Source organism: Narcine bancroftii, chromosome 12 (genome assembly GCF_036971445.1).
Source record: "Narcine bancroftii isolate sNarBan1 chromosome 12, sNarBan1.hap1, whole genome shotgun sequence".
Classification (NCBI taxonomy): Eukaryota; Metazoa; Chordata; class Chondrichthyes; order Torpediniformes; family Narcinidae; genus Narcine; species Narcine bancroftii.
This window is the reverse complement of record NC_091480.1, coordinates 6,623,565-6,636,807: the sequence shown is the minus strand read 5'-3', so window position 1 is coordinate 6,636,807 and position 13,243 is coordinate 6,623,565. Positions and strand designations below refer to the sequence as shown.

General features: G+C 44.8%; 1 protein-coding gene across 1 annotated transcript in view; it reads right to left on the bottom strand.

Moving 5' to 3' along the window:
* The window catches only part of eif2ak1 (eukaryotic translation initiation factor 2-alpha kinase 1), a 31,082-nt gene that overhangs the window by 16,759 nt on the left and 1,080 nt on the right, over nt 1–13,243 (bottom strand). The window contains 9 exon segments of the mRNA XM_069904856.1: nt 3,578–4,034; nt 6,882–6,945; nt 7,052–7,151; nt 8,333–8,413; nt 11,183–11,282; nt 11,665–11,708; nt 12,564–12,700; nt 12,985–13,067; nt 13,069–13,150. Coding sequence (XP_069760957.1) covers nt 3,578–4,034; nt 6,882–6,945; nt 7,052–7,151; nt 8,333–8,413; nt 11,183–11,282; nt 11,665–11,708; nt 12,564–12,700; nt 12,985–13,067; nt 13,069–13,150 — 1,148 coding nt within the window.

Below are 13,243 nucleotides of genomic sequence, written 5' to 3'. Positions count from 1 at the left end.
CCTGCTTGAGTGATATTGGATAAGGGGTAAGCATTGCCAAAGGACAACAGTGAGGTGCCCAGGGGGAGGGGTGTCCTTTACATCGAGAGGGCAGCGGGAATCACAACACCTCTGTCTTACTGCACTAAATTCCCTGAGTGACGAGATCCAGTCATTTGTGTTCAAAACATGGAAAACAGAACAGGGTTAATCAGACATATTTGCAGCCATTCTCAACAGTGGCCCACTGCAGCTCATTAATGTACAAGCCTGGTTTTGTTTTCACCTCCCATAACAAACATTTTTGATGTAGTTGGTAGAAGAAACCAAAACTTGACGGTGTCACAGGGAAGGGAGCCCATAAACTTTGAGCAGAGACCTCGGGGTCCATAAACAAAAAAAGGTTGAGAATGGCTGATTTACTGAATACAAGGTGCACGTTGACCTTGCCCTGTTCAAGTGGATCTTTGACTGTAAACTGCTCCCTCTACTGTGTATTATCCTGCTGTGCTTTGGTACAGATAAACTTGCAGGATAGCACACAAAATAAACGTGACAATAAATGTAAACACAAAACTTGAAATTCAGGCACTAAAGTCCAAAGTCCGGCCAAACTGGACGGCACGGTTACCACAACACTGAGAAAGCACCAGCGATCAGGACCTGGCTTCAAATCCCATGCCGTCTGTAAGGAGTTTTATACGTTCTCCCTGTGTCTGCGTGGGGTTTCCCCGGGTGCTACGGTTTCCTCAAACCCTTCAAAATGTACTGGGGTAATATGTCAATTGGGTGCACGGGCTCATGGGCTGAAATGCTGAAGGTCTAAAAAAAAACTTTATTCTTGATTCATCCTCTATGAAATTATTTCACACCTATACATGGACATACGCATCTCCGATGATAAGTGATAAGGAGTTCATTGTTATATACATTGTGCATATGCAGTGAGATTCTTATTTTCTGCAGCCAAATGGGTATTTGTAAAAAAAATGATTATCCATGGGAAAATGGATCAGCTCTTGATTAGACAGCAGGGCAAACTCAACGCCCTGAATAGCCTAATTCTGCTCCTGTCTTTTGCTGTCATAACAGATAATATTCAGAGTCATCCATAATGAAAGAAAAAAATGTGGTTTCAACAGTGAAAACAGGGCTTTTTTTGGTGTCAGAATAGTTTATAGGGGAGGTTTGAAAACCTGATCACTGTTGAAAAAAAAAACCATTCCTGAACCTAGAGGGGGTGGACTTCAGGTTCCTATACCTACTGCCGAAGGGTGCAGTGAGGAAAGGTTGTGACCAGGGGTTGGGGACCTTTATGATGTTGGCTGCCTTCTTGAGGCAGTGTCTCCACATGGATGTCTTCAGTGGATGAAGAGTTTATCAGATCGAGTGTGTGGAATGCTTCAGGATTGTCCATTAGGATCTAGGATTGGACAGTTTGATAAGATGGCATCAGATTGCCAGATTCCCCCAGCGTCATTCGACAATGTTCTACACTGCTCAAGGGTGATAAGGTGTTGGACCACCACTGTCTACAGAAAACAGAAGGGAACGCTATGTCCCCGTTTTCCGTGACTGGTTTTATACCTAACTACCAGTTGGTTCGTACTGGTGTTCGTACTGTTGTTTACACATGGACCCAGTCCAGAGTATACATTATGAAAGGTTTAAATGGCCAGAGTCAAAAGGGTTAAGAGGGAGCGAGGAAATGGGGAACCATGGAGCAAATAGCCTGATGTCAGCAGCAAAGTGCTAGAGTGTTGTAATAAGGAAGTCATAGCAGGGCATTGGGCAGTCAATTGGGAAATCACACATTACAACTTTGTTAAAGATTCTGTATCTGTCCAGGGAGTGAGAGACACCACAATCTGGAGTTTTACCCTTGACTAAGCAAGGTGGTCTCTGACCTGGTAGTGTTTGTTGAAGTAGCACAGGAATAAACACTTTCTGTGCGATTTATGGCAGAGTGTACAGGGAGCTTTGCTCAGTATCTACCCCTTCCTATTATGACAATGGGACAGTTTAGACTCACAAGTCCGTGATGCCCAATTAACCTACACCCACCGTATGTACTCATGGGCCAAAATGGCCTGTTACCATGCTGTATGTCTAAATTAAAAATTAAAAGGTTGGCCACCCCTGGTTTAGGGGGAGCTTTACTCCGCACTTAAACCTCCTGCATCGATGGATGAAAACACAGCCTGCCACAGATAATTCTCTCTCCTATACGAACATTCTCCATGTTGAATTTTTCATGATATTGCAAGAGAATGAAGGATGAAAGAAGAAATGGTTTTTGAAGATAAAGTGCTTCAGAGATAATGGTCATCCTTACGTTCCTGAGTCACGTGTCCTGGTCTATACACGTCGATGCAAAGGCCAAGAAAGAGATTCAACACCTCCAGTAAACCACGAAAGTCTGCAGAGGATCTGGCCTCTAGTTCATTAGAAGCCTGGAGAAATTGAGAGTTCATTCCGCCTCTGACCTGAGGCAACATGGATCCTTTAACAATCCCTACAGGTGCACCACTGAATCATCCTGTCAAGATGTCTCACCTCATGGAACGGAAACTGCACAGAGTTGTGAACATGGCTCAGGTCATCACACACATCTCTCTATATTGATTCCTTCTGTAATTCCAAAAGTCAAACACGAAAATCTGCAGACACTGTGATTGAAGTAAAAACACAACGCTGGAGAAACTCAGCAGGTCAAACAGTGTCCTTTATAGAGCAGAGATAAAGATACATTACCAACGTTTCAGGTTTGAGTCCTTCATCAAGGTATGAAATAATGTCGGCAGATTCCCGAATGAAATGGTGGAGGGGAGGGGTAGGGGGTGGGAGTGCGGTCCCAAAGACAGGAGGTAATAGGTGGATAAGGGAGGGAGGGAACACCAGCAAACGGTGATGGTGGGGGGGGGGTGGAAATGGCTCTGTGAATGGAGAAGGAAGGGGGTGGAGATCCAAGGGAAAGAAGACAAGGGGAAAGGAAAGGGAGGGAGAATGAAGGGTAGGCAAGCAGAAATCAGAGAAGTCAATGTTATTGCCATTTGGTTGGAGAGGGCCCAGACAAAATCAAGTGCTGTTCCTCCAATATACGGGTGGTCTTGGGACAGTACATGAGGCCATGGACAGACATGGGAGTGAGGCACAGAATTGAAATGGTTGGCCACTGGGAGATCCCTGTCACTGATGCAGGGACAATCTATAACGCCCCCTGCCTTGGAAAGGTAGCCAACATATGAAAAGGCCCATTCCACCCCAGCCACACTCTCTTCAGCATAAGTGTGTATTCAGCACACCACCAGGTTCAAGAAGTTTCTTCCCTGCTGTAATTAGTCTTGAAAGAACCTTAAAATAGTAAGCCTATGCTGCATCACACAAAAGTGCTGGAGAAACTTAGCAAGCCGCATAGCATCCATGGAAAGCAACAGGCAATCGCCATTTTTGGTCTTTCCTCCATTCCAACTGACTCTCTAACTCTCCATTTCTGCACTGTGTCTTACTTTGTATGAGAGATCTAACCGGACTGCTTGCAAAACAACATCTATCAGGGCATCGGTGCATAATAAACTTAAAACTTGAATTTTCTTACCTGGGAGACAGAAAATACATCTGTGATAGATGGATCACTCTCTGACGTTGAATTGCTGCTCAAGTTTACCGACGAACTGGAAATCTCTAAGGCACTGCTTCCTATTCCCTTGTCCCATGCCTCAGTCTCTGACACTTCAACCAATTTGTTCCTTCTGCCCTGACATATTTGTAGCTCAGAGCTCAGATCTGTGTCGTTCTGCACTGATGTGTAGATAGAGGAAAGACAAGGAATGTGAGTGCTGAAGTCCTTCCTTCCCTTCGGTTGATGGCTGCCCTTGGTCAGGGGCATCAGCCCATGGCCTTCTCCATGGATTTGCTTAACATTTTCCTTTGAACTGTTCACGAGCATTTCTTCTAGCACGCTCCCTGACCAAGTCTCTGTCACTCTCGCAGAACCAGGCTCTGCAAAAACAATACTTGAGCCACTGGTTTGTGTGTTCTGATCTGTGGGGTCTCTACAGAAATCAAATGGATGCATTAGTTTTACAAATTTTAAGCTACTCAATTAAAAAAACAAACTACAAGGAAAATAAACAGCATATTTGGACCATCAATATCCGATTTTGTCAGTTTATTACAATTTCAAGTTCAAATAGCACAAGATTACTCGAGTCTGCAGTTCAATCTATACACACAAATCTAAGCCCCATATTAAAATATGGTTAGAAACAGCAAAGTCTGCAGACACTGTGATTGTAATAAATACACAGAACTGTTGGAGAAACTCAACAGGTCACGCAGCGTCCATAGAAGGCAAAGATATATAACTGACATTTCAGGCCTGAGCCCTTGGTCAGACTCGGAACGTTGGTAACATATCTTTGCCTCCCATGGACGTTGCATGACCTGCTGAGTTTCTCCAGCACTTTGGTGTATTTACTCAATATGTGGTTATCTTTGTCTATGATACAGTTATGCCCCTATTCTTGGAAGTTTTCTGAGACACTCCAATATCTGATCTAGCCCATATGTGGTTCAATTTCAGGTGCCTCCTCATTTCTGGAGCAATTGGGTCAATAAATATTGGATTATCAGCGACATCTGAATCTCATGAATGAATAAATTAAGTGACCATCTGCCACTCACTGCAATTTTCTGGAATAATTATCCTGACTTTACTTTGCACATTACATATGATAGAACGTAGAACACTACAGGCCCTTTGGCCCTCGACGTTGTGACAACCTTATATTCCTACCCAAAAAAACCCTTCCAACCTTGTAACCCTCTATTTTTCTTTCATCCATGTTCCTGTCTAAGAGTTTCTTAAACGTTCTTTGTGTTCCAGCCTCCACCACCACCCTGACAAGGCATTCAGGCTCCCACAACTCTCTTGTGTACAAATCCTAACCCTGACGTCTCCCCTAAACTTTCCTCCCTTCACTTTGTACTCGTGTCTCTGGTGTTTGCTACTCCTGCCCTGGGAAAAAGGCGCTGGCTGTCGATCTTATCGATGCCTCTTAGAATCGTGTCAACCTCTATTAAGTCTCCTCTCATCCTCCTTGACTCCAAAGAACAAAATCCCAGCTCTGCTAACCTTGCCTCATAAGACTTATTTTCCAATTCAGGCAACATCTGCACCATCTCCATAGCTTCCACATCCTTCTTGTAATGAGGTGACCAGGACCAAACACAATACTCTCAAGATCAAGATTCAATTTATTATCGTAGTAATAAAACAGCGTCGTATTGTAAGAAATTTCTTTTTGCCTGCTGCAAGGAAGACAGATTCGCCACCAGCAGGAATTACCTAAGCACCCCTTACAGAGAGAGAAAAAGAGAGAAGTATAATAGAGTCCTCGCCCCAGTCACAGAGTGTCCATAGATTCGCCTCCAGCACTTCCACAGCCACAGAGAGTCCAGTCCAAACCATCGGCAACCCAAGCTCCAGATCCAAACCTCCGACAGTCAAGAACCCTTCAGCATCTCCTTGCATCTCAGTTCCGATACTTGGTACCCCTCCTGCCAGTTCGAGTCAGTCTCAAGCAGTCCAGAACCTGGCGCGAGTCTCCTGACAGCAGTCTCCAACAGCCCACGGCTTCAATGGGTTCCTCGCCTCGAGCCACCTGCATTGGTCCCTCAGCTGCAGTGTCCCCTCACTGGTCTGCTGCCGTGGTCACAGACCCCACGGATCATCTCCTCTGCTTCTCCCTCTCAGACGGCGCGTGATCTTCCCATCCTCTGGTGCCGTGCTCCAAACCTCTGTTTCCCTGGAGTCTGCAGCCCTTCGTGACTGCTGATTAACAGGCATCACCATCTTGGGCGTAGAAGGATTTCATAAACCCCCATTGGCTCCCTCAATGGGCCGTTCAAAGCCCGTTCAGAACCAACAGCAGTTGGCTGGGCAGCTGGACCCCACGGGAGCGCTGCATCATCGATCCCTCACTCCCCTCTCAACTCAAACCCAATTAATGAAGCCCAGCATCCCATAGGCCTTCTTAACCTATCTATCAACCTATGCGACGACTTTAAGAGAGGTATGGGTTTGGACCCTCAACACAACCCCCCCCCACCAAAGCTCCCTCTGTTCATCCACACTGTTAAGTACCAATTAACCCTGTACTCAGTCTTCTGCTTTGTCTTTCCAAAATCCATCACCTTCCACTTATCCGGTTTAAACTCAATTTTTCTCCCCAACTCTGCATCCTCTTGTAACCTTCGACAACCTTCAGCTCCATCCACAACTCCTCCAACCTTCGTATCTTCTGCAAACTTACTGACCCATCCTTCCGCCTCTTCATCCAGGGCATTTATAAAAATCACAAAGAGCAGAGGTCCCAAAACAGATCCCTGGGGCACTCGCCTAGTCACCGACGTCCAGGCAGAATAATTTCCATCCACTACTACTCTCTGCTTTCTACAGGCAAGCCAATTGAATATTTTTCTGTATTGCACAGACAGTTTGTTTGCATTTCTCTCTTTTGGTTACACACCTCTTCTGGAGTAATTTTTTTTGCACTACTGCTAAGTAGAAATTCTGCCTCGCCCACAGGATAAAGAATCTCAGGGTTGTATGAAAAGTCACATATGGACTCTGACAGTAAATCTGAAATTTCTCTTCCCTCTGACTAAATGTGTAGAGCAGTGGTTCTCAACCTTTTCCTTTCCACTCACATACCACTTTAACTAATCCCTCTGCCATCGGTGCTCTGTGATTAGTAAGGGATTGCTTAAGGTGGTATGTGGGTGGAAAGAAAAAGGTTGAAAACCACTGATGTAGAGTGAGGAATGAGCCATGTGCTGCGTTCCATTTCCCATTAGCTGACTGAACCAATGTGGTGAGTAGGTACTTTGTTTCTCACCTTCCATCCCGCTGAACAGAGGAACCTTTCAATGGACAGAGATTACTGAGAGGAACTTGGTTACCTAAAGATTGAGAAACAGGAAAATACATTGGTTAAAATGTGACCATCGGAGTGAAGTGTTACTCAAATCAATTTTTGTTTTAAACAGAGATCTGGGGTTTAACTACTTTTCAGAACTGGTGGCTGGCCATGCTCAATCCAGGCAGTGTGATAGCCAACTATGTGTGGATGTTGAAGACCTGCCAAAACCTTAACTTCTCGCAGGACCTGAAACAGAACCAAAGAGGAGACTGCAGTCAGACCCGCATAAACCCACAGTCCCCCCTCCATCGAACGTTACAGAACAGGAACAGACCCTTCAGCCCACACGTCTGCACCCAACATGATGCCAATTTAAACTATATAACTCTGCTACTTGCAGATGATCCATTCCCTGCTCTAGTGTGGATTGTGGAGGGTCATGAAACCTCTCCGTCCGGAACCTGGTTGGAAGTTGCCTCACCTGCTGATCAAGATCAAGCCCCACCCACAGGTTAGCACACACCTGGTCACTGGCCTCTTTAATTGCCTCATCAATCTCTTGATACTTGATGAAGGGCTCAAGCCTGAAACATTGGTTCTGTGTCTTTACCTTTGCTACATAAAAGACACTATTTGACCTGCTGAGTTTCTCCAGCATTTAGTGTTTTTACTTCAACCACAATATCTGCAGACCTCTGTGTTTTATTTAGGATCTCTTTGACCCTCTCTCCCACCCTCACTGTGGTTTGTGTTTTCAAACTCGAGTATCTTTAATTTTAAACGGTAAAAGGCCCTTCTGGCCCACAAAACACGTGCCACTGAATTGCATCCAATTAACCTACTAATCCTGCAGCTTCTGGAAGGTGGGAGGAAACCAGAGCACCCGGAGAAAACCCATGAAGGTCATGGGGAGAACAGGCAGCACTGGATGGGAACCCAGATTACTGGTGCTGTAATAGTGTTGCGCTAACCCCTATGCGAAATGTTCTGTCTGATAGGAGGTGGCGAGGTGTAGGGGGAAGAGAGTGTGCCCAATGTGGCATGTGTCCTTCAATATGCTGGCTGCTCTCTTCCGAGGCAGTGAGAAGTGCAGGCCAAGATGATGAAGGGGCAGATGGTTTGTGTGCACCCTGAGATACTTTCTATTTTTTTTTAATTTAGCCACAGTATGGTAACAGGCCTTTTCGGCCCACGAGTCCGTGCTACCCAATTGACTTACAACCCCCGGTACTTTTCAAATGGTGGGACGAATCCGGAGCCTCCAGAGGAAGCCCACACAGACGGGAGAGAGCGTATAAACTCCTTATAGAAAGCACGGGATTCAAACCTCAGTTCTGATCGCTGGCGCTGTAACAGCGTCGTGCTAACTACTACACCAACCACGGTGCCCCAAATAAAATTAGTAAAACCCATCAGGATATAAATACCTTCATACAGTCAAGTCTTGTAAACTTCTTCATGAGAATCTTCTTCAAGGCATAGAATTGTCCGTCCAATTTATTCCTAACCTGAAATAAATGCAAATTCTTAGTGGGTTGATAACTCTTAACCCAACCACACATTTACTTTCTTTATTGCCTACTAAAGCTTTTACTTTAAACAAGCATCTCAGTGACATCAATGTACATGTAAAATAACAATAAACATTAAAGTGAGGATATTGACTGGTTATCTTGATGAAGAAGAAGACTGCAGATGCTGGAACCTGCAGCCATAGAAGGTCTCCTGGAGGGGTGTTGACCCACTGAGTTTCTCTAGAAGATTTTTTTCATCTTGTAAAGATTTCTTCACAGGATGAATTATGGAAGAATTCCACCCTCACCGCACCAAAACCCCTCAAAGTCTGGGGTTCATTGCACATTTAACAGATTTCAGTTAGCCATGGGTATTAAAGGTTGTGGAGCCAAAGCAGGTAAATGCATTAAGGTACTGCTCGGCCATGGCCCAAATGAATTATAGAACAGATTTGAAGGTCTGAATAGCTTCCCCCTTTTAAGATGTTCAAGGTCTACAGCTTGAGATCTTAGGAATGAAATGGAACCAAGAGTCAGCCATGCAACCCATTAAGCCTGCTATACCGTTCAAAAAGGTCAAGATACCTTGCCAGTGCATCACCATTAGTGGCAAGGCTATCAGTTAGGGTCAGACCTTAAATGCCATGAAGCTCAAGTTTATTGTCATCTGATTGCCGAATTACAACTGCATTCTCTGGTCCTCAGTGCAAAACAAGCAGACACCCAACCAGACATAACACACATACAGACAAGAAATACACATGCAGGACAAATATACGTATATACCAATAAATAAATAGTTTCATAAACAGTAATCTCGGAGGGTTTGTGTGAGCAGTTCCTTTGGTTGTTCCACATTCTCACTGCCTGTGGGAAGAAGCTGTTCCTCAGCCTGGTGGTGCTGGCTCTGTTACCGATAAAGGGGTGATGGTGAGCTCATCAGTAAAGTGTTTAACTCTGGTAACATTTACAATTGCTCATTGCTCCTTTCAGGCAGAAGGTACAGAAGCCTGAAAACAAGCACATCTAGATTCAAGGAGTTTCGTTCTAATGGCTCTTCAGCCTTGTTACACGGATCATGGACTGCTCCGACACCACAAAAGGACCGTCTTCACAACTGTACCATTTTTTTGCATTTGGATAACTGTGAATATTTAATATTGATTTTCTTTTGCATTTATTGTCTCTTTTTAATTCAACTAAGGAGATGAGTCAACATACAGTAGGGAGATTGTAAACTTGGCTAAATGGTGCACCAACAACAACCTCACATTGAATGTCACCAAAAGTAAGGAGCTGATTGTTGACTTCAGGAAAGAAAAAAAGGAAAATGTGTACGATCCAGCCAGTGATCATTGGAGAATCAGAGCTGGAGAGGGTGAGCAAATTTAAGTTCTTGGATCTTTCCTGGACCCAACACACTAATAGCATCATGAAGAAACCACATCAGCACCTCTTCTTCCTCAGGAGTTGGCAGAGGTTTCTACAGATTTGTGGTGGAAAGTGTGCTAACCGGCTGCATCACGGTCTGGTATGGGGGTACCAATACCCAGGATCCACACCACCCACTACATGCTCTGTTCTCGCTGCTGCCATCAGGAAAGACCTCTAGGTGCCACAAGGCTCGCACCACCAGGTTCAGGAACAGTTGCTCCCCCTCCACCATCAGACTCCTCAACGACAAACTCAATCAGGGACTCATTTAAGGACTCATACTTTGCACTTTATTCATTTTTATTCTCTCTGTATTGTAGTCAATTTGTTTACATTTCTTTATCTGTTTATATGTTTATGCTGTGTACAGTTTTTTTTGAACTACCAATAAGTGTTAATTCTGCCTCGCCTGCAGGTAAAAGAATCTCAGGGTTGAATGTGATGTCACGAATGTTCCCTGACAATAAATCTGAATTCTGAATCGAAGTACACTGTTGTATTTGTTTACTTTAATTTTTTTTTTTTTACAAATTACCTATGCAGCTGCAGCAAGTAGAATTTTGGCAAATGTATACATTGGACAGGGTGAATGACAATAAACTCTATTATTAGAAGGATGATGTAACGGGAGTGGCTAGTGACCCCTCCAGTGGGAACCTCATCAGAAGTCACCTCACCTTCCCATCAAGGCTCAGCCCGCCCACAAGCAAGCGCACACCTTGCTATTAGCTACTTTGAATGTACACACCTCAACAATGGCTGCTTTTATCACTATACCTATTTTGGGCATACCCAAGTAGCCAGCTGCTGCCTAAATGCCAACACATGAAGCAGCTGGTACTCTTTTCCCTGAGAATCAAACTGTAGGTGGAGAGTCATGACGATGTGGAGAGACCATTTGCATTGCAAGGTGTGAGCCGTTAAAGGGTGGAGAGCCTGTAGTTGGTGCCTATGAGACTGTGGTAATTTATTCTTATCTACTAATAATGCCATGTCTGCTGGTTATCTAGGGGTGGTGGGTATTGGTTTATACTGTCTTACTACACCATCACGGATCGCAGCGTATATCGGTCGTTTAGTTGTCCTGCTGCGTATGAAGTGTGCGTGGGTGACCTGTCTGCAGTGGGTGTGTGCCTTTCAAACTTGTTTCTCACATCACAGATGTCAGCGTTGGGACACCACAGCTTTAAGTTCTTCCTAATGGGAGACTGGGAGGCAGTCAGGGAACCCATCCATCTCACTCTGACTGCACACATTGCAAAACCGGACTGGAGAAAGTTCAGCTTCACTCAGCCTGGAAGTCGAATCTAGAACAATTTTGTCACGCACCTTGTACACTTTTCCATAGCTCCCTTTACCCAGGCTGGTGATTTCTTCAAATTCACTCATGTACCGAGATGTTTGTTGCTGAAAGAGCATTTCTCTGTTTCTGGTCAAAATTCAAAATGCAATCCATCAATTTTCAGAGTTCAGGTTAGCAGAGCTTTGCCAATGTTTACAGTTGGGACGGGAACCTAACTGCAAAACCTCTGTGAGAGCTTCCTGATGATCTTGCTGACCACAGGCGCTCTCTGGCCAGAGATTACTCTGGTCCCTCAGTATCGTGGGTGCCACTGAAATGGGCAACATGTTCCTTCCTAAAGGAAATGTTACTGAAATCGGCTGGGCTTTAACAGTCACATGTTGACATTTTAGCAATCGCAAAGTTTAGTTCCAGATCTTGAACGTGAGACCATTAAGGTATATGTGGCAAGATGTGAACTCATTCTCTGGTTCCAACAAATCCCGTATACAATGAACTCAGCACATACCTGTAGGGGATTTTGGGCTGGACATCTCCATTGGTAGCATGTCCCTAGAAAGCAGAAAGCAACCTATGTTTTTATGGTGATGCTATCAGCTCAGCTCCCAACAACCATGCTGAAAGGAGTTAAAAAAAATGGAGTCTACAAACACCGTGATTTACATAACACTGGAGAAACTCAGCATGTGAAACAGCGTACTTTATATAACAAAGAGATACATAACCAACGCTTCAGGCTTGAGCAGATGCCCAAACAAAATGGAGGTAGGAAGGGGGAGGAGTACAGTCCCACAGGCAGGAGGCAATAGGGGGATAAGGGAGGGAAGGCACAGCAGTAAACAGAAGGGGGGGGGGGGATGGAGAGGGTAGGGGGTGTAGAGCTGGAGGGCTGCGGGCTGCTGGAGACTGGCTCATGAAAACCAGGTATCAGAACTGTGGTTTGAGAGGATGCTGAAGGGAAAGAAGGACTCCCGAGGGCCCTGGACACTGAAGCTTTTCTCATCGGGTCGGAGGTTTGAACCCGAGCTCACGTTGCCGATGGTTTGCACTGAACTGAGTTTTATGCAGCTTCAGAGACTGCGGGAGCACTGGAGGCGAATCCACAGACACTCGGTGACTCTGAGAGGACTGACTCGATCTCTGACTGTAAGAGGCGCTGGGCAATACTAATGTAAATCTTCATCTGCCTTATTGAAGACTAAAGGCAATTTTGTGTAATATTACACATGACTGATTGATCAGAGTAGAGAAGAATGTGGGGAATAGAGTTCCAGATCTTGAACAGGTGTTCACATGGTGTATTTTAAAAAGACATTAAGTACAAAAAGGAGACAATGGTTGTCCTTGACCAGTTTCTACACTATGTGTGTGACTCCAGGAGTATGTAAGCCAGCACCCCGGCCTCACCTGTACACACAAACCATTGCTTGCCACCTGCAGAAGGTTCATAAAAGCCTGTTTGTGCTGCAGCCTCACAGTGCTAAACTCATCGCTGAAGGCGAGGGGTGAAATCAGGCGCACGTCCGCAAGCTTCCGACAAAGCACTGCAACAAAAGAAATTGACAGGTGAATCCACTGGGAAAGGGTGCACGATTTATTTCAAATTATATCTTTACATATAGATAGGATTGATTTTTTTTTTAATTATATCTTATGTGATTATTATGTGCTGTGAATTGTGTGTGTATGTGTGCAATCTGGTCTGGAGAAACACCATTTCGTCTTGGTTGTACAGTCAGATAATAAATGAACCCTTCATGAACTGGGAGCCATCCTGCACATTGGCCTGTCGGTCCTTGCCCTGGATCCCTCCAACCACAACACTTACACTTGAACAGGTGCACGGATCTGTGAGGATTTCTCTCGTAGACAAAGCAGAGGTGTTCCAGAAGTGAGACCAGAGCAGTTGATTGGGAACAGCACCATGAAATCTGACAGCTTTGGAACGGGCTGTCTGCAATCCACCACGTCGCAGCCCACCAGCAGGTCAGAGTCTGCAATGGGGTGGGGAGAGGGAGCAGATAGAAAAAATAGTTTTAAGATCAAGACTTTAAACAGACAAGCTTATCATATTTAATGTAATTTAA